The sequence below is a fragment of the Danio aesculapii genome, chromosome 18 (assembly GCF_903798145.1).
Source record: "Danio aesculapii chromosome 18, fDanAes4.1, whole genome shotgun sequence".
Classification (NCBI taxonomy): Eukaryota; Metazoa; Chordata; class Actinopteri; order Cypriniformes; family Danionidae; genus Danio; species Danio aesculapii.
Genome location: NC_079452.1, coordinates 41,321,489 through 41,349,244, shown reverse-complemented (window position 1 = coordinate 41,349,244; position 27,756 = coordinate 41,321,489). Strand labels below are relative to the sequence as shown.

The 27,756-nt window shown below is 37.8% G+C and overlaps 1 protein-coding gene across 1 annotated transcript; it reads left to right on the top strand.

Moving 5' to 3' along the window:
• The first annotated feature begins 3,309 nt into the window (after nucleotides 1-3,309).
• tshz3a (teashirt zinc finger homeobox 3a) lies at nucleotides 3,310-16,441 on the top strand. The gene is made up of 2 exons (XM_056478605.1): nucleotides 3,310-3,842; nucleotides 12,802-16,441. Exons 1-2 carry the CDS (start codon nucleotides 3,722-3,724, stop codon nucleotides 15,825-15,827), a joined length of 3,147 nt encoding a protein of 1,048 aa, XP_056334580.1. The 5' UTR covers nucleotides 3,310-3,721; the 3' UTR covers nucleotides 15,828-16,441.
• Nucleotides 16,442-27,756: the final 11,315 nt, after the last annotated feature.

The following is a 27,756-nucleotide window of genomic DNA, read 5'->3' as shown; positions in this document are numbered from 1 at the left end:
TTTATTTCTCCTTTATTTTCCTTTGATGAACCTATTTCATGCTGAGTACAAAGTAATAGTTTCACTTTGCAGACATTCAGGACATAAATCCCCCCTTTTAAAATCATATTATTTCTCTCATGAAATGTCATGCATCCTAATTGTTAAAAGGATTTTAATTTATATTGATGTTTGGCTCATTTTTTCACATTTGTCCTGAGTAATAAATAACTGCTTTCTAAAATAATGTAAAAAATAATAATTAAAATAAGATTTTTCTGATAATTGTCTTTATCAAATCATAATCTAAAAAATCAGCTTGGCCTTTTAGCTAAAGAATATAATATTCATTCTTTAATTTTCTTTTCGGCTTAGTCCCTTTATTAATCTGGGGTTGCCACAGCAGAATGAACCGCCAACTTATCCAGCATATGTTTTGCCCTTCCAGCTGCAACCCATCACTGGGAAACATCCATACACACTCAGTCACACACATACACTACGGACAATTTAGCTTACCCAATTCACCTATAGCGCATGTCTTTGGACTGTGGGGGAAACCAGAGCACCTGGAGGAAACCCAACACAGGGAGAACATGCAAACTCCACACAGAAATGCCAACTGACCCAGCCGAGGCTCAAACCAGCGACCTTTTAGTTGTGAGGCGATCGTGCTACCCACTGAGCCACCGTGACGCCAAGAATATAATACAGTTTTTTATCTAAAAAAGTAAACATCGTCTAAACAAACCATTCAATAATAATTCCTTTAATTCCTTACATTTATATAGCGGTTTCTGGACTCTCAAAGCGCTTTACACATTCTTTTGGGGGAATCTCCTTATCCACCATCAGTGTGCAGCATCCACCTGGATGACACGATGGCTGCCCTTTTACACCAGCCCCCACATCACATACCAGCTGACTGGGGGAGAGGAGACAGAGTAATGAAGCCAATTACGATATGGGGATGGTTAGGAGGCCATGATGGACAGAGGCCAGTGGGCAAATTTGAGCAGGATGCCGGGGTTAAACCCCTACTCTTTTTTCAAAGAACATCCTGGGATTTTTAACGACCACAGAAAGTCAGGATTTCAGTTTTAATGTCTCATCTGAAAGACGGCGCTCACTGAGCAGTATAGAGTCCCCTTCAGTATACTGGGGCTTTAGGATCCACACAGGTTAAGAGCCCCCTGCTGGTCTCATTAACACCACTTCCGGCAGCAACTTAGATTTTCCATTTTCAGGTACTGAACAGTGGGCTACCATGTGAGAGTTGCAGAGAGCTAGATGCTGGTCAATGGGTTATAAAATCTGAAAAAGAAATCTATGTGGGTGAAAGTGTAAAAATTAAAAAATATATATTTTTTCTTTGTGTAAAAAATATTAAAACATGAAACACTTTTCCCAATGCATCTCTTTTTCAATTTTATGGACAAGGATAAAAAGCTATTTACAGAATCAAACAACGCGCCAATACATAACCATAGTTTGACCATACAACTAAACTTCAACATGTGCATAGTATTTTCTTTAGTTCATTTTGCAACTATGTTTTGTTTAGTACAACATATCCGTTTCTCCTGACCTCGGTCACCAACTGCTCTCCATCCCATTCAGTGAGGACCAATACAAGGATGTCACAAGCAGACCTTGCCTTGCGTTTGATTTATGTTGCTCTAAAAGTAAAAATCAAAGATCCTCTCTAATGCAGCTCTGTGGCAGTGGGATGATATACGATGCAGCCGAGCAGTTAAATGAGAGCACTATGTCTCTGCCTGCGTTTTAATGGCACGGTCAGAACTCTGACCCCACATCTGAATGACTTTACAGTACTTAAAAAGACATCCTCAGACAGTGCTGATTTGTAAAGGAAAATCCTCAGGGCAAGCTTGTTTTGGCCATGCAGTTTTGATTACTCAAGGGACTCTTTGCAGGAAATACAAGCAAGACATGCACAACATGCTTCTTTATTGGTTTTCAGTAGAATTTGACCTTATAAGAGGCTTAAAGAATAGCAAAAAAATTGAGAAAGAATAGGCATTTATTTTGGAGCATATGCCGTTTCATTGTTGATTGTGTGATTACTGAAAGCAAGTCTGTTACTTTGCTCGATTCTGTTGGTTTATTAATCCATAAGACAGTAAGATGCAGAATTGTCTGTATATTTTCTGTTAAAGAAACATTTGAGAAAATATTAGGATAATCGTATAGTATTAATAGCTGCATTGTACACACAAACAATGTAAATCACAAGTGTTTTTTTTTTTTTACATTTAACATACACACTAAAAGTCCTGGTTGCTTTAATTTTTAAAGCTGAATCAAATGAACCTTATGAGTCCATTTAACTTATATCATGTGAAACTGACTTAAAACAGCTGGCGTAACATAAAATTAAGTTTAATAAGTTATAATGAAGTAAACACATAGGCTTTCATGGCTAATTGATCATATGTTTTTACAGTGTGTGCATAAATAAAGGTTTTGTGACATTTATAAATATCTTAATTTATAAATGTATCTTAATATATTTCAGAGACGCAAAAATGTTTGTTATTGTTAATATTTAAAGTTGATATAAGACTTTTGTGTAATCTTTAAGTTTAAGTACTAAGTTATATACAAAACGTAGTTAAAACACCAAAAATTGAGGCATCTCTTACATTTAGCTCTGTGTTGTTCTGAAAAATGCATAGCTTATCAGTTTTTTAGAATACATAATTTTCAAATGCATAATTTCATTCATAATGTTGGATTGTTTATGCTTTATCTTTGAATGGATAGCATATTTTCATATAACAATTAAAATAAACAAATTTATTTTACATAAAAACAGGGCATAAGCTGAATTAATGAAAGAATTTCAGAAAGAATTAAGGATTAAGGAAATAATTTTAAGATTTAAGGAAGTAAAAATTTAAGGAAAGAATTGAGGAAATAATTTTGTTGTCATGTGACAAGAAAACTAAAACCTAAAATATAGTAATACTCATCTCTACGTCAAACACTATTTCACCGTCAGCACGGAATGAAAACTGCACTTTAACTATTAGGCTAATGGACGCCTCAAAATGCATATGTTTAAAAACTATTGAAGAACACCAAACATTATTTGTTGCTGTCCCAAAAACTCCATTGTTTTCCAGGGTGTGCCCGTTAAAGGGTTAAGTTACATCCTTCCTTCCTGTCAGTGTAAGCAGTGTTGTTAATGCGCTCTTAAGTGACATATTGGCAGTGTCTCAAAATCTTGTGAGCTGAGCTAACTACCAAGACTGCGTTATATGTGCGTGGGAGTGACCGACAGGACCGTCTGCTGCTATTTAACTGTTGGTCAGGGCACACATGAATGATGTCTCCGGTCGCTGCGTCACGGTTTCGCGCCATAAGCGTTTTATCGAGATAAAAGCGGCGTGTAACTTCTATTAACTTCTAACGTATTCGTAACTCCAGCGTTCTATTCTGTACTGTTGTGTTCTATCTAAGTGTTTCGAACGCTTCCAAACGCGTGAACGCCCCCTTTCTGCGTTTTGAGGGAAGCGGAATCATTTGCCGCGGACTTTTGAGTGACGTGACAAACTCGTAGCGCGGCGAGGCGTTCCTGTCCTGCCGCGCAGTTTCCCCTCATCACTCCAGCGGACGGGCTTTAAACAAAGACTAACACACGGAGCACCTGGGCTGTCTCCTATGCCTCATAACGCCAAGTGTCGTAGCTTTTGTGACCGCGCCGTAGTGTTGGTTAATGGTGACACGTTTAATTGGGAGCCTATTTAATAGAATATCCTTTCAGGTTGCGTATTTACAGACACAATCTGCGCGTAAAATGCCGAGGAGAAAACAGCAGGCGCCGAAACGAGCTGCAGGTAAGTTTATATGAACTGATTTTATGAAGATGCTCATCTGTCCTATTGTGGTTATTATTTTAAAGCATTCTGTGCTTATCTGTACAATAGCTCTTTTTTTTTTTGGCTATTTCTTTTATCGGACAAAATGTTATTTTCACACATTTTCATCATGTTGATTTGGATTGTACTTTTTGTTTGATTTATTTACTTTTATGTCAGTAGTTAATCAAATATATAACGTGAAAACTGCAGAATGTTGTCATTTGTTTTATATAGTTTTATTAATTTAGATTTTTTTATAGGGCTTGGTCAGAGTAAATATTGTACGCACAAATGAAAAGAGAAAGAAACATGTTATAATAAAGTAGGCTACTTTGTCATGATTGTTATTATACAGTATTTTAAAATTATTTTTAAAAAGCATATTAATATTTTTAAAATTGACATCATAAAAATTCAAAATTCAGGAAGCCATTTTGTTGTCATGTGACAAGAAAACTAAACTCCCAAACTCTCATCTGTGTGTCAATGCTAAGTTTTTGACATTTTTATGAAAAACCTTTAGTACAAACAGTCAAACTTTAATACAATAAAAAAATTAAAATACTTTAACATATAAAAATGTTACCATATAAAACTGTAAAGTTTTATTTTAACATTCTAATATATCTTACCTTGCAAAACATTTACTCCTTAAAAAACGATTACATAAATTGTGGGCACTCCGTTTTGTGTTTTATTTTAAAAAACTCATATTATTCAAGTATTAGTAGCTGTTGTTACACACAAACCATGTAAATCAAAACTTGTTTTTACATTTAGCATCCATGTAAATATATAAATTTAGGTTTTGTGACATTTATAAATATCTTAATATATTTCAGAGATGCAACAATGTTTGTTATTGTTAATATTTAAAGTTGAGATAAGATTTTGTGTAATCTTAAGTACCAAGTTATGTACAAAACCCAATGAAAACACTGAAAATGTAGGCATTTAGCTCAGTGTTGTTCTGCACAAATTTGTTTCTTATCATTGCAGTTTGTTTGGAATACATAATTTATTTATTTTTTTACATATTATTATTTTCAAAACTGACATCATAACGGAAATTCAGGAAGCCATTTTGTTGTCATGTGACAAGAAAACTAAACCCCCAAACTCGATTTTGATGAAAACACTTTAGTTTAAATGGTCTAACGTTAATACAATGCAATTTTTAAACATACTTTAACATATAAAATTTACCATATAAAATTGTAACATATTTTATGTTAATATATCTTACCTTGCAAAACATTTACTCCTTAAAAACCAATTACATAAATTGTGAGCACTCTGTTTTGTTTTATTTAAACAAAAAAGGAATAGACGTTGTTTAAACAAATATAATATTTTTGAGACGGTTTTAACCTTATACAGCCTCATTTATCTTTGAATCGTATATAAACTCTATACAACAGTTTTAGACTTAAGGTTTATTCTTATTTTGTTTAAGTTGGGAATGGTTAAAATCCCCTTTATGTTACCTAAAACATTATCTGCCCCCTAATAGAATAGATCCTATCTTGTTATTTGAAAGAGGAGGAGTTGTGGGGCATTTTTTATATTTATAGCAGAGCTCTCTTTGAAACAGAGATACAAAGCCATTATTATATAGCCTTCACTGTTTGTGCGTGTGTGTGTTTGAGGCAGAGATGATGTGGAGTTTAATGGAGGGGTATGGCTTGCTCTGTTAGACTGGCCTGTCAGAACAGCTTTGTCTCATGTTGGATTTAATTGTTATCCTTGTGACAGCCTCATCCATCAAAGGCTTTAATGGTCAATCAGAGCAAGGCCATGTGAGTGCTCTCCTTCTTTTTCCCATAAGCTTGCCTGGGCTTTTATTTCATCAGTATGCTCCACCAAACTTCACTCGTGGAAGCTGTGCAAAGTGGTGACCGTGAGGTTTATAAGCGAGAGTTTATGGTTTACAGGTATGAACGCCTTCAGTGGCGTACGTAGCCATTCCTCACACTGAAAGTGGGACTGTTTACTTTTAGCTTAATGGTGACTAAATTATTGATTGTGATGCATTGTTGTTGTCTGTAAAGGATGTAAAGCTCAATAGCCAATCTTAGGTGAAGTCAGAGCAATCTCTCTTTTCGTGCCCTAAAGGTTTGCACGGCTCCGTAAAAAGAAACTTTGCTTAATTTGAGCATGCCTAATTAGCTGTAAACTTGATGGATTCCTGACAGGTGTAATGATTGGAGATGACAAGCTGTGCGTCTGTCACCAAGTCATATTAGGTTTGGGCTCCCTTGATGTAATCAAGTTGATATTAGCCACTCCTGCTGGCCTTTCCTATCGCTATAACCCAATTTAGCACCTTTATGTGACAAATGAGCCTTTTGGTGCCTGTCTGGAATGTAGACGATTCTGAACCGTAATGAGGAGCTGAACATGTGGAACCACCTACAGTCCGTCTGAAATGGATGTTTTCATCTGTCTGTGAGGCTTTGAGCCATATTTGGAACGACAGATTAGACATCAAATCTATTTTGAGAGTTGTACTTTCCTTCAACTCGGTAAGTTAGATCTCTCTCTGTCTGTGTGTGGGTTGATAATGTGAGTTAATCGGACACGCCTCCGCAAATCCCATGGGCCACCCTGGCCAAAAATTTTCTCGGTTCTCAGGCTCTTTTTGGGCGCGACTCCAGGCCCTGCCTTCTCCCTATTTCTGAAGGTAAAATCAGTTGCTGTCAGATCTAAGTTGCGAGGCAGGTCAGCCGGACAAGCTTCCATCAGTCATGCGTGGATGTGACGCATAAGCCGAGCTTGATGGTGGCAGCGATGAAAGGCCAGGAAACCATAGAGGCCCACCATTCCCTAATCCCAACCAGTGTCAACATACCTCTCCAGCCAGGCATGCCTATAATCACTGCCAACAGCTTCAGAACTGCTAGAACTGCATTGATTTACACAACGGCTGCAACAGAAGATTAAAGTAATCATACACATTCCTGCAGACACATTTCACACATGCACACAGATGGTGTGTTCGTTAGTTTAATTTGTTCATAACTGCTAGTGATGCTTTATTATGGACAGTTCTGTTATTTTCTGAATATTCAGTTTAATCTATAAAACTGCTTTCTTTACCACATTTTTACGTCAAAAAAGTTAACCGCCAAGCCAAACTTTGGTGTTTCCCAATAAAGTATGAGTGTACGTGATAAATAAAATGAAAAAAAAAATGTAGTTCAAAATGGGTAAAGTATATGTATTCTGTGTACTCATAATGGTTTCCTGTTGTTTTAAAAACCTTTAACGCGACTACTAATAAAACTTTCATTTGGAATTAACATTCATTTATTTATTTTCTTTTCGGCTTAGTCCCTTTATTAATCTGGGATCGCCACAGCGGAATGAACCGCCAACTTATCCAACATAAGTTTTACACAGCAGATGCCCTTCCAACTGCAACCCATCACAGGGAAACATCCATACACACTCATTCACACACATACACTACGGACAATTTAGCTTACCCAATTCACCTATACCACATGTCTTTGGACTGTGGGGGAAACCGGAGCAACACGGGGAGAACATGCAAACTCCACACAGAAATGTCAACTGACCCAGCCAAGGCTTGAACCAGTGACCCTTTTGCTGTGAGGCAATCGTGCTACCCACTGCACCACCGTGATGCCCTGGTATTAACATATTAGCATATTTTTTGTTGAATGTTCTTAAAATTTTATAAAAATGGGGAAAAAAATTATTTTTTATAACTTCTGTGGTTTACAAATGTAGTGAATTGTTAATTGGTCATTTCTGAGTCACAGCACATGAATTTAACTTATTTTGTCGTTTAAAAGAAAATTTCAGATACTTAGGTGTCGTTTACACTAGTGCGTTTAGAATTAGTGTGTGTAGAATTAAAATGCTCCTCATTTTTTTTGTCTTTATTTCTATAGCGCTTTGACAATGTAGATTGTGTCAAAGCAGCTTAACATAGAAGTTCTAGTAGATTGAAACTGTGTCAGTTCAGTTTTCAGAGTTGAAGTTCAGTTTTGTTCAGTTCAGTTCAGTGTGGTTTAATTTTCACTTCTGAAAGTCCAAACACTGAAGAGCAAATCCATCGATGCGCAGCTCCACAAGTCCTAAACCCAAGCAAGCCAGTGGTGACAGTGGCAGGGAACAAACTTCACCAATTAACAAATGTGAAGGAAAAAAACTCGAGAGAAACTAGGCTCAGTTGGGGACAACCATTTCTCATCCAGAATAGCGTTTTTAATTGTGCTTCCAATAAAAACGATATTCGCCCACACTATACAGCCAAAAACTCATGTGACAATTGTGACAATTCACGCTCACAGGTATGCTCAGATTTTTGCCGCCATTGAAGTCTACCCACTTGCATAATAGTCACAAATGCCGGGCCTCACCAGGGCTTCATTTGTGCCAGAACAAGCCGGGAACCTCATTTTACGGATCCCCCTCCTCACACACGCACCCCCCTCCCAGCTCTTCTCTTTCTTCCGCAACTCCCCAACCCTCTTCACTCGCGACACCTTTCCCTCCTCTGGTAACATGTTGGATCCGCTACACCGGACTTCGCAAATTTACACTAGGCGTATCCGTCACCAAACTGAGGCATTTTCAATCAAATATGCATAAGTGTAAATGACATATTAGTGACCTTGACAGAGTCCTAAAGGTCAACTTTCTGATATTCGTTCATTCATTTTTCTTCAGCTTAGTCTCTTGTTCTGCCTACTATTCTAGCACGTTTTATGCAGCGGATGCCCTTCCAGCCGCAACCCAGTACTGAGAAGCACCCATACACTCTCTCATTCACACTCATACACTACGGCCATTTTAGTTTATTCAATTCACCTATAATTCATGTCTTTGGACTGTTGGGGAAACCGGAGCAGCCGGTGGAAACCCATGCAAACACAGGGAGAACATGCAAACTCCACACATAAGACCTTCTTGCTGTGAGGCAACAGTGCCAACCACTGAGCCACCGTGGTTTTATTCTTATTTTTTACTTCATTTATTCACATTTATATATGTATGAATATCCTATTAAAGTTAAATTAATCGATGGCACAAAAAAACTAATGTCACATCTGACCTGTTATCCAAACTCTTGAACCATGCAATCTATTGTAGTTGTAAACTTATATGAATGTTACTTTGCTGCGTAGACAATGAAGACATCAATCTTCTGTTAAGAAGACAAGAATCCATCTCTTTTCTCATGGGAGGTGGCTTTTAGCTTGCGGTCCATTTTAGAAAAATGAGTCAGTCTGGTCCTCAGGGGTCCAGAAACCAAACCCTGGTGGAGAAGATCAGCACAATGCCAAACCGTCAATTACCCTTTCAACAGAGCCGTTAATCACGCTGCCACCCTTTACTTCTGGCATCCTGACACATGTCATCTATCACACAGGCTTTCCGAGACGCAGAGGGAGGAAAGAAAAGGAGAAATATTGTTGAGAATTAGACAGAAAAGGCAGGGGAGAAAGTTAAGAAGTCAGAGATGCAGGTCAAATGTTTAAAAGCTGAGCAGTGGTGGTGCTGTATAGGTTTTGTCTAAAAAGTCTAAAAGAAAGTGACACGGGCAAGAAAATTCAATAAATTGTCACACTGCTGAGTTAAGCTGTTAAGTCATTAAGTCATTGAAAGCCCTGTGCCGATGACAGATTGAGATATATTACACATTGAGCAAGTGAAACGACAATTGAGTTCTAATTTAGCTTAATGCATGATAATTTCTACCTTAGCGAAAAAGAGGGAAAGTCTTGCAATTCACCTACCAAACCACATTTTAAAGGAATCAATCATTCCGTCAATCATGGATTTTGCTTGTCAAGAATGCATGTTTGTGCATGCATCCGTATTTTGTGTGGGTATTTGCATAGGTGGACATTTTATACATGTTCACGTCTGCGCATTCCCGTCCGAGCTTAAAATGACATGCATCACTCAAGCTCAGCTGGCCTGTAAATGAACTCTAGCGTTCTCTCCCACAGCTCTAGCCCTGCTCCATGATGGATGCTCCTTTAAAGAAAGAGATTAATGAGAGGTAGGCGGCTTAGAGGACCATTTATCACAGTGAATATTATTTGGACGGCTATGTAAGCCTGTAACCTGAGAGTTAGAGAGGCATAGACAGAGCACAGGGTCTTAGATGTCCTCTCTATGATGGATAGCTTTGCTTTTTCTCTGTGTTTGTTATGAGACACCAGCTGTCCACCGGGTGGTCATTGCCGAATAAGATTGGGAGTTTGGTATTGCATTCCCAAGAAACCCTTCCAGTGTCCTGTGAACTCAATTCCTAGTTATCGGATGCTTATTAAAGGAGGGTAACTCTGGGACAAAGCCTTGCTTGAAAGGTTGGGGGTGGGTGGGTGACAGTCTGGGTTTTTTTTTTTTTTGATGTTGGTTTTTGCCCCCAACATCCCCCACCCTGTCCCTGCAGAGTAGAATTATGAGTGCCATCCATCTCACTGAGTTCTTTGATGCTGGGCCATCATCTCAGCAGCTGCTGGCTTAGATACACATAGAATTGTTGCCAATCACTCTTGGCAGCTGAGGCACATCAGACACACTGTTGTCAAGGGGGAAAAGGAATCAAAGGCACACAGAGTGATAATTAGAGAGATATCTCCCTTGAAAGGACGTTTGTGGTCGGTGGAATTCCAGTCAGCAGAGACTGTTTGCCTTCGTGAATTTACTGCAAATGGTCAGTTTTAACTTTCTCCAACAGAAAGAGAAACAACCAGAAAGGTTAAGACCCAGGATAAAGTTGTTCACCCACAGTGCTTTTCTTTGTTAATTTGGCTCCCCACTTTGATTGACTTGAAAAAATTGCTCTGTTCTTCGCATCGTTTGAACAAAAAAACATTATTTTTGGCATGGGGCATCTCGACATGTTGCCTGAATGCTGCTTTATTTTGATCAAAGTGTCATGTGTTGCACATTAGCATGGCCTCAAGCAAGAACAATTCTCACAGTTAGCCTCAATCTGTATCTTACTGTGAGGTTATGAGTGAGTCATGTGAGCTTGGAGGATGAAAAGCTACAGTATCTATGGACCGTTTAGCCAGCATCATTATCAACCTATTGGGTATTGTTGGAGGGTTACCTAACAAGATATCTGTATAGAATTAAATACAGTGACATAAAGATGAGCCAACTTTGATTTTCACTTCACGTAAGAATGATATGGTATTAGAAACATAAAAAGCAGCTATAAGTAGATGCACATATATAGATTCTGTACAGGCTTGGAGTAAAACAGTTATTCATACACATTAAACAATTGTTAATATGTAGAGTATGATATCATTTAACAGCCAATTATGCTTTTTTTCCTAAGTTGGAGTGGGTTAAAGACTGGCCACATGATGACAAATGTCACAGTTACATAAATCAAGTGCCACTAAAGTCTCTTGTTTTTTTGTTTTGCTAGAGCTCATTGCACACATCACATTTTATTAGCTTAATAAATCATCCAGGCTGTCAATCAAGCCTTTTGAGAATAATTGGTTATGGTAGGTGCCTCCTGAGACGAATTATTAATCATTCAAGGTTATAATTTGGTGAGGTTGGGTTTCGATACACAAATTTGTCTGTTTATGGTTTCTTAGGATGATTTATATTCCCTGAGATTTTTATGAGAGAAGACTTTAAAACATCTTTATGGATGGAAAAAAAACTTGGGTTAAAGTTAACTTTTTCTAATTCACTTTAGAAATTGCCTCTGTTACATTTTGCCTGGCTCAAAATACCCTCCAAAAAGTTGCACTCTTATAGTGTTCGGCATTTGTACAAGAAAAAAGCAATTTGCCACTGGGGACCCTCAGTGTGTCACCATAATTGTCTCAGGGATATGAGAGGGCAGGAAAATGATCATGTCATTGTAGTTACACCTGGTTCACCCTCTTTTCGAGCTGCTTTGGAGTTCATGCCAAATCAGGCCGTTCAAATGACATCTTTTGATCAAGGCTGTCGGGCACGATCAGAGGAGATTGGCAAGTAATGGATACCTAGTGACAATCCAAATCTACAGAGGGGATAAGACTGGCCTGCACCTGCCAGTTATCCTTTAGAGCCCCCATCCTGCAGGCCGCCTGGCTGACAGCCAGTGAGAGGCTAAATGAGAGAAGCGCAGGCTTGTGAGATTGTGTATTATCATTTGGAATGAGAGCTATTTGTGCTTTAACACTCTTGTCAAGACTGTGGTGTATCTTGTAAGAGAGAGAACGGAAAAGAGGCCGTTAGCGTGCCACAATATACTTGAATCACACGTGCAGCGGCACACCATGTTAGCTTGTAATTCAAGGCCTGCTGTATTTCCAAACATCTGATATGTCAAGTGTTTTCTTTTTGACATGAGCAACATAATCACAAGTGCACACACAAACAAGAGTGAATAGAGTGGAACAGAGACAGGGGGGTTGGTATGGCTTTCAAGGGGGCATTTGTTCCACTTACGGAGTCAGAGTGACAGTGTCAAACTAGCAGGGGACAGGCTGTCAGGAGACGGGATCGTCAGTCCCGGAGGACGGTGGTGGATGGGCTCTTTTGAGGGTGTGAGGGCAGCTGGCAGAGAGAAGGGCGACCGCGTCCCCTTGGATCTGTCATCTGGAGGTGCTCGAGCAGACACCTTTCTCCCAACACGTCACCTGTCCAAGGTGAACAGTCGTCAGGTGGGATTCAAAGTGACAGGTGGCTTATGTGCCGCCATCTTATGTCAGTCCCCTTAACCTCTCAATCTATCTGTCCACCTTTTTCCACTATCTGTTTGTCTCTTCATATGTGTACAGGTGTGTCTAAATGTGGACATGTGGAGAGGTGAGGTGAATGGTAGCAGATGCAACCTCTTGTAAATAGCCTGATTATATGTTTAGCAGTTGCTTAAAAGCAATTTCCAGCACTACTTATGTAACTTTTTTTCTCTCTTTTCTCCTTATAGCTTATGATTCCGAGAATGGTAAGGAGACAGTGGTACAGACTGAAGGCACTGAAAGTGATTGTCCTGTGACCAAGGAAAAACTACAGGGTGAAAATGATTTGGCAGAGGACTTCAAAAACCCAGTGGACGAACAAGATTCCTCTGCCTCTGAGCTATCAGGTCATGATGTTGACAGTGAATCTCACATAAGTGAATCAAGTGACCCCACGTCAGATGCAGAGAGTACCATAATCAAAAATGAGGAGGCCACAAAAGACGTTATAAAAGACAGTTCTGAAAATTCTGTATGCATTACTGACAGCCTTGAACAGATGAAGGCAATTTACAAAAGCTTTCTCAATAATCCCTATTGGTCCTTTTTGAGCTTGAATTCTCCTCAGTCGTATACAGATGAACGACCGGCCAGTAGCAGTGGAAGCAGTAGCAGCAACAGCAGTCCTGGACGCACCTGCTATGACTGGCATCAGTCTGCTATTGCAAAGACACTCCAACAGGTCTCTCAAAAACCACCTATAGCACTTGAACCAAGTATTTTCTCAACTGTGCAGCTCTACCGACAAAGCACTAAACTCTATGGATCCATCTTTACTGGTGCAAGCAAGTTCCACTGCAAAAGCTGCAGTGCAGCTTATGACACGCTTCTTGATCTCACAGTTCACATGAATGAAACCGACCACTACCGTGATGATAACCTCGAAAGTTCTAGTAAGGGTGGCAAGTCTTGGTCCAAGCCACGTAAGCGTTCTCTTTTGGAGATGGAGGGAAAGGAAGATGCTCAGAAAGTCCTTCGATGTATGTACTGCGGACACTCTTTTGAATCCTTGCAAGACCTCAGCGTGCACATGATAAAAACTAAGCATTACCAGAAGGTTCCTTTGAGAGAGCCAAGAACGGCAATTGCTGCTAAAGTTGTGTCCTCGTTCAGGAAGAGGGTTCCAGTGGAGCTGGATGTTTCAAAATCTTTGCACACCACAGAGCAGACAAGAAGTCTCAATGGAGGGCACACCAGGGATCTTTTTCAGATGTATTCTGAACAAAATATCAAAGATGACTTAGATCAAAAGACAACAAGCCGTGGTGTACACTTCAAGTCTCAGAATTTGAAATGTTTGGAGTGTGGGATTTCACATGACTCTTTGCAGCAGCTGAGTGCTCACATGATGTTGACTGGCCACTTTTTAAAAGTCACCCAATCTTTGCAAAAGACAGACAAAACTCCTCATCCCAAAAGTAAGTCTGAGAAGTCTCAGTCAGAGACAACATGTTCTTCCCCTCTTGCAGCCACAAGAATTTTGGAGTCGTCATCCTTCTCATCCATTGCAACTGGAGACCACGAGAACAAGACACAAGAAATTACCTCTCAGAAATGCAGTGAGCCCAAGGAGTCTGCAAATGTAAATGATGTTAAGCAGAAATTTGGTTCGTCTGCAAAAACTGATTACTTAACTGAAGATGATCTGAAGGAGAGTCCTAAAATGGATTTTGATATTCTTAAATCACTGGAGAATACAGTAACATCAGCCATTAACAAAGCACAGAAGGGTGCCCCAAGCTGGGGCGGTTACCAGAGCATTCATGCAGCTTATCAGTTACGAAACCATTTAAAGCCTGCTCTCCACAACCCAGGCTATATTTCTTCCTTAAAACAATCAGCCAGTAGCCAGGAAGTCCAGTCCTTAGACAAAAGTAATTTGATTTCTCCAAGCTCTTCACCAAGTTCTTTATCAACCACAGTTCAAGTCAGTGAGGTGGACGAACTTGAAAAGAATATAACAGAAAAAGTTGCTGAAGTAGACAGAAAATTGAAGGATCTGAATGGGCAGGGATCCCCACATCCACAGCTGCAAAATTTGAAGGGGAAATCATTGATGTTAAAATCTCCAAGTCCTGAGATCACTGTTACATCTATGAGCAATATCACTGAGGGTAAAACAGAGGAAAAAGAAACTCAGAAGCACAAACAAGACCCCACCTCCACTTCAAATCTGTATGATGATTCTGTTTTACTCTCTGCCCAGCCTGAGCCAAAACAACCCTCTGTCAGCCCTCTAAGTGCCCTTCAGTCTGTTATGAACCTTCATCTCGGTAAAGCTGCCAAACCGGTAAGGCCTGTCCAGGACCCTATGAGTATGCTTCTCAGGATGAGCAACAGCATGGCGGAAAGGGCCGCTCTTGCCGGTCCATCTGGACACTCAACAAAACTTAGCCAGTTACATTCCAACTGCCATGAAATTTGCAGAGACCAGCCGATAGACTTGTCCAAAGGTAAAAATGAACAATACCTTACAACTGCCTCTGTCCCAGGCAAAGCTTTGAGCTCCTCCATATCTGGTGCATCTGTAAGTGAATCAACTAGTCCCAAAATCTTCACACCAGTGAGTCCTTTGCGTGAAAATGCTCTCTCTGACATCTCTGACATGTTGCGCAATCTCTCAGACTCTAGAGTTTCGAAGCCACCAACACTTGTATGTAGGCCAGAGCAGTCAGAAATTGAGGGTTCTCGTACTTCAGAAGAGGCAGAGGATACGTCCAGAGTGCACAAACGTAAAGGTAGGCAGTCGCACTGGAAACCCCAGCACTTGCTGATTTTGCAGGCTCAGTTCACGTCCTGCCTCAGGCAGACAGCTGATGGAAAGTATGTGATATCAGACTTGAGCTCCCAGGAAAGGATGGTCATATCACACATAACTGGTCTGTCTATGACAACCATCAGCCACTGGCTTGCCAATGTGAAATATCAGCTGAGACGAACAGGCAGAACAAAGTTCATAAAGAATGTTGACTCAGGACACCCAGTTTTCTACTGTAGTGAATGTGCAACACAGTTTCAAGCTCGTTCTACGTACATCTGTCACCTTGAGTCTCATCTTGGTTTTAAAATGAAAGACTTGGCTAAAATTACATCCAAGGATATCAACCGGAAGATCCCAAAGCATTCTAAAAGCACTCCCATAAAACCTGTGCTTCCTGCTAAATCGCCAGCTAGAGGATGTCAGGAGCAACTGTTACCAGTGCCAGCTTTGTAAAATAAAAACCACATACACGTAATATAGAACAAACTTATACTTATGTGCTGTTGCGTTAACATAACTGGCACAATTGGCCTTGTGGTTATTGGTGTTGTCATGGTAATGTAACATAAAAAACACATTTTAAAGTTATTAAGCTAGCTAATGCCAGCTTCCATGTAAGAAATCGATATGTAAATAAGTCTTAAACCTATGAACATTCTTAAACATTTATGTTCATAAACCTATGAACATTCCCAGTGATTTCCTATTTATAAGGGGTCTGTTCTGACAAGAAAAGAATGTACATTTGTACAGATAAACTTATTCATATTTTCTAAAATATGACTTGCATTTCCTTTCATTTTGCATATGACAATACTTTATTTGTTCTTGCATAAGGAATCTGATTTATTTATAGATGTATAACTAAAGAACTGTGTATAAAGTAAAAGTATTTAATCTTTGTGCCGTTGATATAAATTGCCTTGACTTGCATTTTTACAGATCCCCTTTTCTCTTAATATTTGTATCACCCGTTCATTTTTATTCTTTTCTGATTTGTTAGAAAGACTATTTAACGACATGTTTTAATGACACCATTTTGTTGAATGTTAATACATTGAATGAGGCATGCCATCTTATATATGTAAAATTCTGTTTTTTTTATAGGAAAAAAGTAAAAAAGAAAAAAAAAAACGTCTGCTTGTCTATTTCTCAAATACTCAACAGCCCATCATACGATTAATATTTTTAGTCACTGTTTAATATTCTGCACGTGGTGTCATTTAAGAGCTGATATGTGTATTTTAATACCTAAACCCAAATCTTTGAATAGTCATCCAAGGGGAACGTTTTGTTCCCTAGAGTGCATACTTGAGTCTGATCAGCCATCAAGGCATTAAATCTCATTATTGTGTCACAATTACTTTCTCTCTGAAGCAGATCCTTTTTCTCTATCCATGCCCAAACATATAGTCAGATTTACACACTCCTTGTAATCATGGTTTCCATCCAGTATCGCCAAACAGAACTATTGATATTGTTGTGTCTTTTTGTTTTGTTCTTTTGGTACAGTGAATTCAGTGGGGGTAGTCACGCCTCAGTGCTAATAAAATAAGAGAGAGAAAAAGAGAGAAGTGCTCCCTGTCAGAGTCACATCAGCCTATGTCATCGCTCTAATGAATATCATCTAAATTGCTTTGTATATCTGAACAGTTTGGATGTCAATCTAATTTGAGCGCATGCACTGATGGGAAGGGGGCTAGACTAATGAGAAGAGAGTTACGTTTGACAGTGCAATAAGCTTCAACCTGATCAGACAAGTTTGAACAGGAATTCTGACACATGTGCCAATTGTAAAAAAAAAAAAAGTTGATGTGAAATGCTGTACAAACGTCATCCTTATATCTTGTCTGACATCTTGTCTGATGTTAGAATAACTATAGCATGTGGGCCAATGCCTGGAAAAAAATTATATATGATCTCAAATATAGCTAGTTCTGGTGGGGTCCTCGGAATATTTGTAATTTTAAACCTGAAATAAATTGATCAGTGGGATGGAACGGTGGCTCAGTGGTTAGCACTATCGCCTCACAGCAAGAAGGTTGCTGGTTTGAGTCCTAGCTGGGCCAGTTGGCATTTCTGTGTGAAGTTTGCATGTTCTTCTGTGTGGGTTTCCTCTGGGTGCCCCGGTTTCCCCCACAGTCCAAAGACTATAGGTGCTATTGAATAAACTAAATCAGCCATAGTGAATGAGTGAATGTGAGAGTGTATGGGTGTTACCTAGTACTATGTTGTGGCTGAAAGGGCATCTGCTGCTTAAAACATATGCCGTAAGAGTTGGTGGTTTATTCCGCTGTGGTGACCCCTGATAAATAAGGGACTAAGCTGAAGGAAAATGCTGAAGGAACTGATCATTGAGCAAGCACGCTCTTCATCTCATCGTGGCCTCTTGGAAATCATGTTCACCCGCTACTTGAGTGTCAGTTCATATTGTGAGCAGACTTGAGTTGACGTGACAGTTTATGACAGCTCCAGAGCACTCATGGGACAGAATCAAGGCAGCTGCCCACAGAGTCCACACTGGCTGAATTATTCTCAGCACAAGGGTACGGGTTAAGGTCATTTTCCTTTTCTTAAGGAATGCGAAATTGGCACACTAGTGAAGTACAGTAGGTTTAAATCAAGTTGGGTGACATTTATTCTCAAGTGCTTTAAATATTATTTAAATGCGATATTGCTTCAGTCATTGATGGCTGTGAAATGTAAAAGTGAGCTGCATGAAGAACTATGGTGCATTGCACCCAAATCCATTGCATCCCCTTTTCTGTCCAATAAACCAACTCAAAAAAAAAGTTGTTGTAAATCCAAAATATTTAACAGCTGGACAGGGAATATTTTGAGCAGCTGAATCGCTATTCACTAGCATTTCCCCAGACAGCTGTCAAGAGCATTTTGGCATGATATCTGACAGATTTGCAAAAGACACTCGTTTCAGGGCATTACACCATACATTGTTAATTTAATGCATGATGACACGACCAATTATAGTGAGCTACATGCTCAAATAGCATGTCAAAAGCTGTGTATCAATCCGTTTGATCCTGTTTTCCAACACCTTAAGTGATACCTTAAGCAACATTTCTGACTTGGGAGAGAAGTGCTGAGCAAGTGAAACGCTTGAGAGGAACACGGTGGCTGATCTAGCTATATTTGCAAGAAAAGGGAGGTCTAAAACAAGATCTGTTGGTGTATAAATAAGAGCGTATTTTTCATTTTTGTAAACTTGAGCATACCAAAAAACCCTCAGGAGAACTGAGATGGATGTTTCACTTAGAACAAGTTTCAGTATTGGTCAGTTTGATTTTATATATATATATATATATATATATATATATATATATATATATATATATATATATATATATATATATATATATATATATATATATATATATATATATATATATATATAAGGAGCTGCCTCTCTTGACAAAATTTAGAAACTAATTATTTCCGTTGAAGGTGTAACTCTTGGATGTGCTACCCTACAGAACTACTGAGAAATGACAAGCTAAAGTGTAAAACAGCTTTTTAACTTTTGCACAAGTGATGAAAGTGCTCTTTTTACATTATTTAAATGTTTTTAAGCATTGTTTTGTTGTGACGTATGAAATGCGTTTCCAGGTCCAAGCCGCTACTCGTTTGAATTTATATACAATCATGGTGTACACATCAGTCTCTGGACTTGCTGCATCACAGACACCAATATTTTAACAATTTATAAAAAAATATATCACTTACTGGCCATCAGATATTAGGCGTGGATGTATATATTGTGATCGTGATTTTCAAAAGTATATTACATCACTTTGTAAACGTTCATCATTATTACTATTTGTTGAGTCTCCCCATACAGTTTGATACAGCGCTTGGACCCAGAGGACGCTTCACATGACATCACACTTAACAAGTGGATTAATACATTTGTATCATGACGCTAATTTAAATGTCATTAAATGTAACAATAGTTCAAATACCAAAAATTTCATATTTAGCATAGTTAGAACAAGAATTTAAGGAGAAGTGCAGTCCAGTGGTTCCCAAAGTGGGGGTCGCAGGACAATGACGGGGTCGCTTGGTGATTTCCAAAAGTCAAATAAATTTTATTAAACTACTTAAGAATTATCACATTTTATTCATAACCTACAGAAGATAAAAATAGTAGTTAATAGTTACATAAGAAAATCAACAACATGCAAATATACAACCATCAGCCTTTTAATTTAATCGGATGAACTGTCTTTCCCTTACAAAATTGTCCCATTTAAGATCTGATTTCTTTAAAATTAGGCAAGCTTCGCTGCCTGTTAGATATACGATATGAAGTGGGTCTCAGATTGGACAAGAGGCAGTGCATTAAATTCCATTTTCCCCCGTCATGTCTTTAAAATATGAGTTTATTTTACCCCAGTATTTTCAATAGAATTTCTGCGCTAGCCTGTTGCTACTGACGGCGCTTGTGTTTCTTTCATCTTGTTTTATGCTTGAACAACTAAATGAATGCTTAAGTCTATTTAACTGAATGTATTGTAATTATATTACAACATCGATGCTGTAAAAACAACCTTGTGAAATTGAAAATAGTCCCATTAAGCTTTCACCGGAAGTTGATCGCTGGCTTTAAAACTCTAGCTGTGCATAGAGCCAATTTCATAAGATTGTGTGTTCACGTTAGATTACAAAACAGCAATCAGCTGCAGCAGATTGATTTTATAGCACCAGGTTAAACTTTCTTAAAACTTTATGGCAATCAAACACATTAAAAATAAATACCGGCCACAACTGAACATTGATGGCACCAACAATCCAGCACCAATATTGGATTTGAATATAATTAAGACGATACTCTGATTAAGAATCTACCATGTAAACAGCGATTTTTGATGACCTTAATTTGACTTAAGTCATAATCGAGCTAAACAGAAATTGAATTAAGAGATTTGGAGTATACCGATTTTAGTCGCATTATTGAAGTGCAGTATAGAGACATTTAAAGACCTTAATCAAACTATTGCCTCATGTAGGATTTTCACTGCATTTTCTGACAGCATAGTCAAATCAAACACAGTTATTTAACACTCCTCTCTGCGCCAGCGAAGGACCACAGACACCTGCATCGCGAAAGGCAAAGGTTTTAAATTCCATTAAATCAACACTCTTCCAGCAGTTTATACTTGTATCCAATATCTTGTTTGTCACAAGGGGCATGCATGAAATGTTCCTAAATGAAAGTGAAAGTGGCAAATTAAATATGAAACACCCAAAATTAGATGAAACTTCTGAGGAAATGTGGATAGCGTGGTGACTAATCGAATAATGTGCTATAACATGTAATATGGAATCATGAATATTTTGGGGGTCACGGGCTGAAACGTTTGGGAGCCCCTGCTATAACAAGCCACTTTAATGTTTACATTTTAATTCTATTAAACTGCACAAATTGTATTTGGTCAGCAAAACTTAAGTTAACAAGTGATTTTATACTTCTAGTGCACATAAATTATTTAGACACCATCTTTCACTCCCCCTACTGTTGGATCCAAATGTATCAGATCACATAACAATAGACCTTATGAATTACCTTTTAAACATGGAAATAGAGTATATGCAGAAGTATGTAAAAGGACTTAGAATTTTTCAGAAATCTGAGTCAAACGCTTCTGGTGATCTGTATGTCATTACAAAATTGGCGCATTAAGGTCTGTTTTCTTTAAAAATCAATGACCTTCACTGCCTGATTGATATCTGATATAAAGTGGGTCTTACAATGTACAAGAAGCACTGCATTAAATTACATTTTTCCACGCCATATCTTTAAAATATGAAAAATTGTTTTACCCCAGTATTTTCAATGCAGATTTGCGCTAGCCTGCTGATTCTGATGACCGCGTGCGTTTAAGTATTTTTATCTCGTTTTACGGTTGAACAACTAAATTAATCCCAGTCTATTTAACTGATTGCATTTTAATCACATTACAACATCAACACTGTAAAAAAAAACTGTATAAAATTGAGAAAAGTCACATTAACCTTCACCGGAAATTTATCGGTATGGGAACAAACACTATCTGCGCATTTACGCTTGTTAATTGTGACGTCATGCAAAACAGCTTCCGGGTCCAATCGCTCTATCAAACTGTATGGGGAGACTCATCAAATGGTAATAATAAACGTTTACAAAGCGATTTAATACTTTCGGAAATCACCGTCACAATATATATGTCCATGTCTAATATCCAATGGCCAGAAAGTTATTCATTTTTTACAAACTGTTAAAATTTTGGTATATGTGATGCAGCAAGCCCAGGGACTGATGTGCACACCATGATTTTATATAAAATTCACTTTAATGTGTGATATGACTTAAAAGTGATCATAAATGAATATTTTCTCAATTCAAATGAGTCAGCCTGATCTCATGAGAAAACGTAAGTATTTTACGTTTTGTCAGTTTAGTGGCTAATTTGTACGAATTCGTTCAGTTCAGTCGTATGATTTCAGTCGTATGAAAATGAACGATTTTAAAAAGGAGGGGTGGCACCTAACCCCACCCCAAAACCCAACCATCATTGGGTGATGAGCAAATCGTACTAAATTGTATGAATTAGATTGTATGAATTCATATGAATTAGCCACTAAATCAAAAAGTTACGAATTGCCGTGAGATTGTGTTGAATGAGTAGCAGCTTGGACCTGGAAACAGTATTGCATACGTCACAACAAAACAATGCTTAAAAACATTTAAAAACCTGTAAAAAGAGCACATTCATCATTTGTGGAAAAGTTAAAAAGCTGTTTTACACTTTAGCTTAAAAAGCGGATACCCTATTACCTAAAAAATTTACATATGTTTAAATGTTACTCAAGATCACAGAATACTAACATAGATATATAAACACAAAAGGAAAGCACATTCATGATCTCAAATGTTTTGTTGTCTATCTTGTTTCACTTGAGATGACCTCGTTTTGACTGGAAATCTGTCAAGATTTCAAAAGAGAAGCTGAACATCGTTGCATGCTAGCTCTCCACCATGGCCACAGTTGTCTGACATGGTGGCATGACTTCTGACGTCGTGTATTCAGAATGATTTGACAAGGCATCCGCTCATGTTCTGTCAGGGCTCATTGGAAATGTGGTAATGGTCTCGTCTCTGTCCATCGTCCTGCTCAGCACGTCTCAGCCGCATACATAGGTGGCGTTTAGATGCGACGTCCCAGAAAAGCATGAGCCGAGCGCTTCACTCGACCTCCTGGGCCGTCCTGAGATGGCAGGGGACACGATTCAGTGTGACACTCCTGGTTGGAGCTGCCAAACTGCCACTTCCTGTCCTCTTTATTCACACATTGAGCGAGTTGAAATACGGTGTTTTGAAAATCACTGATCGGACATCTGTCTGCTTGTCTGGCCTTTCTTGTTGACTGTCATGATCATGTTTGGCCACCTCTCATTCAGCGTCACTGCCAGCTTTCATCTGCTTTACAGAGTAGCAGATTCCAGTGTTACAACGTTTAATTGTCAACTCAGTTATAGCCTATCATCTTAATTAAAGGGAGAGTTTCGTTTATTGAAGGGAGATTTTTTTTTTTGTTTATTGAAGGGGTGGTCCAGAGTGTATTTTTAAGGCTTGTTTGTGTTTATAACATGCAACGCAATGTGTGCTCGTGCTTCATTTGTAAATAAAAACACATTCTTTTTTCATATATCTTTCATTATTTACTGCTACTCAGCTAACATGAAAACGATAATCATAGAGGTTCAAGAGGCTCTGATTGGTCAGCTAACATAATGTGCTGTGATTCGCGGATCGACCTCACATCACTAGGAAAAGTGTCACGATTTTGCACTGTGTAAACACTGTCAGTCAGAGTAGCTGTTAGCCGAATAGTTTGTGCCTGAATCAGACAGAAAATGAAGAGGACACAGCTGAACCTTACGCCTGCTCTCTAAAATTAAATCTGACAAGTGTCTTTCACATATATTCGGTATAAGCATGTGTAAGTAATATGTGTTGACATAGGGAAAGTGGCTGCATAGAGAGACACTGTAGCGCGGCTGTGTGAGATCTAAAATTTTGTTCATATAATTATTGATCACCTGTTTCTAAATGGTCTGTCTCTAAAAGTGAGGTGGACATATCCCCCCCCATGTCCCAGCCGGGACTCGAACCAGCGACCTTCTTGCTGTGAGGCGAAAGTGCTAACCATTGAGCCACTGTGCTCAATAGAAATCTTGAATTCTAAAATCTTTATTTTCTAGAACCAAGAACATGGTGTAATTAGAACAAAGCGTAATCAAGGATTAAAACTGTATTTTTTTAATAAGCCACACCTCCAAAACATTAAACAATAACAGAAAAGCCTGCAACATCATTACTCCATTCAATCACTCATATAAGTTATATCTGAGCTGCAGTCTCTTAATATTGTTCATAGAGCACAGACACGAACACAAACACAGCCGCAGTCTCTTATGCTGCTGTCCCATACCTTCAACATGTCAGTTCAGCACTGGAGAATGACAGAGACGTGATAACGTGTTGGAGAACACACGCACGTACATCTTCGCATTCAGACATCAAAGAGGTGCAGAATCTTGTCAAAGCTGTGAACATCAGCCTGTGTGCTTGGCAGGGTGAGTCCTTCCCTCACGAAAAAATGCCCCAATAATAACATGAGCTGTGAGACAGAGGTGTCAACTCTGTCCATCAGCTTCGTTTCAGGATATGATGTTTTAAGAAGGAATTCACAAAGGGAAACATCTGTAGTTTTTTTTTTTTAGAGAGAGAACAGCTCATTGTGTTCTTCAAAAGGCTAGCTGGTGAATAAATTACACATATGGAATGTAAAAAATGCATACTATTAAATCACATTTAGTTTAATTCATTCATTTTCCTTCAGCTTAGTCTTGCTCTGATTTATCTGAGGTCACCACAGCGGAATGAACCGCCAACTATTCCAGCATTTGTTTTAAGCAGCGTTTAGTTTCATTAATAAAAAAACAACAATAGCATTAGCATATCTGAAGGATTTTTTTCTGATAAAATATGTCAGTGCATATAATTTTAAATGAAGATTGAATTATATTAGTTAACTTTCATTAAAAAAGCACAGGTATAACTAGGAATAACATAGAAATAACTAACAACTAAGGATATCCATCAAAATAGCTTGGATGAGACATTTCTTGTTAGAAATGTGTTTGAAAATATGTAATTTTTATATCAATATAAACAAGAAATCGTCAAAATAGATTTTTGTACACGGTAAAACCCGGTAAGTTAAGATAACTCAAGCTATTTGAGGAAACAGATTGCGACAAACCATTTAAGTTTTGAAACCAAATGGTTTGAGTGCTGTAAACATATATATACATACAGTTGAAGTCAGAATTATTAGCCCCTCTATTTATTTTTTCCCCAATTTCTGTTTAACAGAGAGATTTTTTTTAACACATTGCTAAACATAATAGTTTTAATAACTCATCTCTAATCACTGATTTATTTTATCTTTGCCATGATGACAGTAAATAATATTTGACTAGATATTTTTCAAGACACTTCTATACAGCTTAAAGTGACTTTTAAAGGCTTAACTAGGTTAATCAGGTTAACTAGGCAGGTTAGGGTAATAACTTAATAACTTAGGCAAGTTATTATATAACTAGGGTTTGTCCTTTAGACTATCAAAAAAAAAAAAAAAAAAAAAAAGCTTAAGGGGGCTAATAATTTTGACCCTAAAATGTTAACAAATAAGACTTTCTCCAGAAGAAAAAATATTATCAGACATACTTTCAAAGATTACAAAAATTCAAAGGGGGGCTAATAATTCTGACTTCAACTATATATATATATATATATATATATATATATATATATATATATATATATATATATATATATATATATATATTATATATATATAGTCAAACATTTAAAGTATTAGTAACAAACATTTTAAGTTATCAAACTAATAGGAGTTCAGTTAATAGAATGAATTGAGTATATCGGTTACTCTGAACGATGATATTACTTTACAAAAAATTATCTGAATCACAAAAGCAGACGCTTTAGAATATATTATGTTATATTTTTATTTTATTGTATTTTTAATCACTTCAGTAAAATTTATTTGACCTCTTGCGCTTGTACAGGTCAAAATAAGAATGCTGCTAAATATTTACAGAAACGCATCTGTTACTCTGAATTATGATGGAATATTATTTCACAGAAATGATCTGAATCCCGAAAGCAGACACTTTAGCTCTATAAATTTACAATCACTTTAGTAAAATTAACTTGACCTCTTGCATTTGTACAAGTCAAAAATAAGAATGTTGCTAAATATTTACACAGATACTGTGTATTTGTTACTCTGAATGATGATAGAATATTATACAAAAATTATCTGAAAAATAACAGCAGACCTTTAGTTCTATCTGAATCACAAAAGCAGACACTTTAGAATTATATTATATTTACAATCACTTTAGTAAAATTAATTTAACCTCTTGCGTTTGTACAGGTCAAAATAAGAATGCTGCTAAATATTTACACAGATACAGTGTATCTGTTACTCTGAATGATGATCGATTATTACTTCATAGAAATGATCTGAATCACAAAAGCAGGCACTTTAGTTCTGCATATATGCAGTGACTTTAGTAAAATAATTTGATTGACCAACATGCATTTTCTGTTGATTATAAAGCATTTCAAAATAACAATCTGAAAAGACATCTTACATCATTCACCGTCGCTTTACAGGACAGCCAGTCACTACAGCAAATGTATCTTGAAATAAACAAGCACCAAACACAACATGCCAATGTGATCTGACTTGACCCCAGTGACAGGTGTACTTGTCAAGGACGAGCCTGTCCTTTCCAATTCCACTTCATGTAAATGCACAGCAGACATGAGTTTCCATTTACTGGACTTTTCGCATGGCAGGAATCAAATCTCGTTTGCTTAAGCCAATCATGTCCGAAGATTTAGAAAGAAAAAAATCTGTAAACGCAAACTCTTATGAATGATTAGACAACAATCAGACAGCAAATATCATAGATCATGATTAATAACGCGCTGCGGAGGAAACATGAAATGCAGACATCATTAGCATTGACTCTAAGTGTTGCAAAAGCCATTGTGACACTCTTCTGATTAATGTGAGTTGGCAGACATCAGCGTCAGCTTTAATCTGAACGGCGACGATAGGCTTTGAAATATGGCCAGGATATTGTAAACTCTTTAAAACTGTGAACGCCTCATCCAGACAGATTTAATAGAACCTTCCTCCCCTGCACTGACCCAATCATGGGATTTCAAATGTGATATATAACAAAACGCAAGACAGTCTTTAAATTGCATATGTCAATTTTCCCAGCGTATTTTAATAGGCTGTTTGATTTAATCCTCGTGTTCTGTTAAGACTGACTTTGCTGTTGTCGTGACTGGAGTTCAAGTGCAAAAACAAAATTAACGTCTTATTTTCCTGTCAATTTTTTGGAAAATAAGCAACTCATCATAACCCAGTCGGCAGATATTAGTTTAAAGTCTAAAAAAAGTAGACATGCACTTATTATAAATGTGATTGATTGGTATCTATAAGTGTAACATGGTTTCTGTTTGTAAATTTGAATGGAAGTTGGATGTAAACAGTTGAATAAAAAGATCATTAGTGAAATAAACTTTTTTCCCCCCAAATATTTCCCAAGTGATGTTTAATATTGAGAACATTTTTAAAGGGCACCTAGGTTACACCTTTTTCCAGATTTAATGTAAGTATTTTGGGTCTCCAGAATGTGTCTGTAAAGTTTCAGCTCAAAACACCCATCAGATTATTTATTATAGCTTTCAGAAGTTTCTATTTTATAGCTCTCCATCAGGTAGCAGTTTTTGTGAACTGTGCCTTTAAGGCTAGTCCTTCACTCCCATCGTTTCCACATGCCTGTCAGCAAGCCTTAATCTCCTTCCTCGGCTGCGTCAGACAACAGACAGACATGAAAGAAGCAGATCTCACATAACATTTGTGAGAAATACTAGAGTAAGAACTTTACCAATGATTATCTGATGTATTTGTTGTGGAGTTGCAACGATGAGTTACAAATAATGTCGTTACAAAGTTAACGCACACACACAGCGCGGTCACACACACAAAGACAGTGCGCACGTTGCACTCTTTTTGCACACAAATGTGACAGGATACAGGTTAATATCCACTGCTGTATGGATATCTGTTATGTTAATGTACAAAATAAACCTGATTTAATGTCCACAAACCAGGATTGAAGCGTCTTCCTTTATAATTGTTCTGACACACGGCTGTGGTGATAAAGTAAAGCTGAAGTAAATCGCTGTAATTCATTACACACGTGCACTGTT

Coding starts and splice junctions, on each gene's coding strand:
- tshz3a (XM_056478605.1), top strand. CDS start 3,722: ATGGTGACACGTTTAATTGGGAGCCTATTTAATAGAATATCCTTTCAG. Junction 3,843..12,801: donor GGCGCCGAAACGAGCTGCAG/GTAAGTTTATAT, acceptor TTCTCCTTATAG/CTTATGATTCCGAGAATGGT.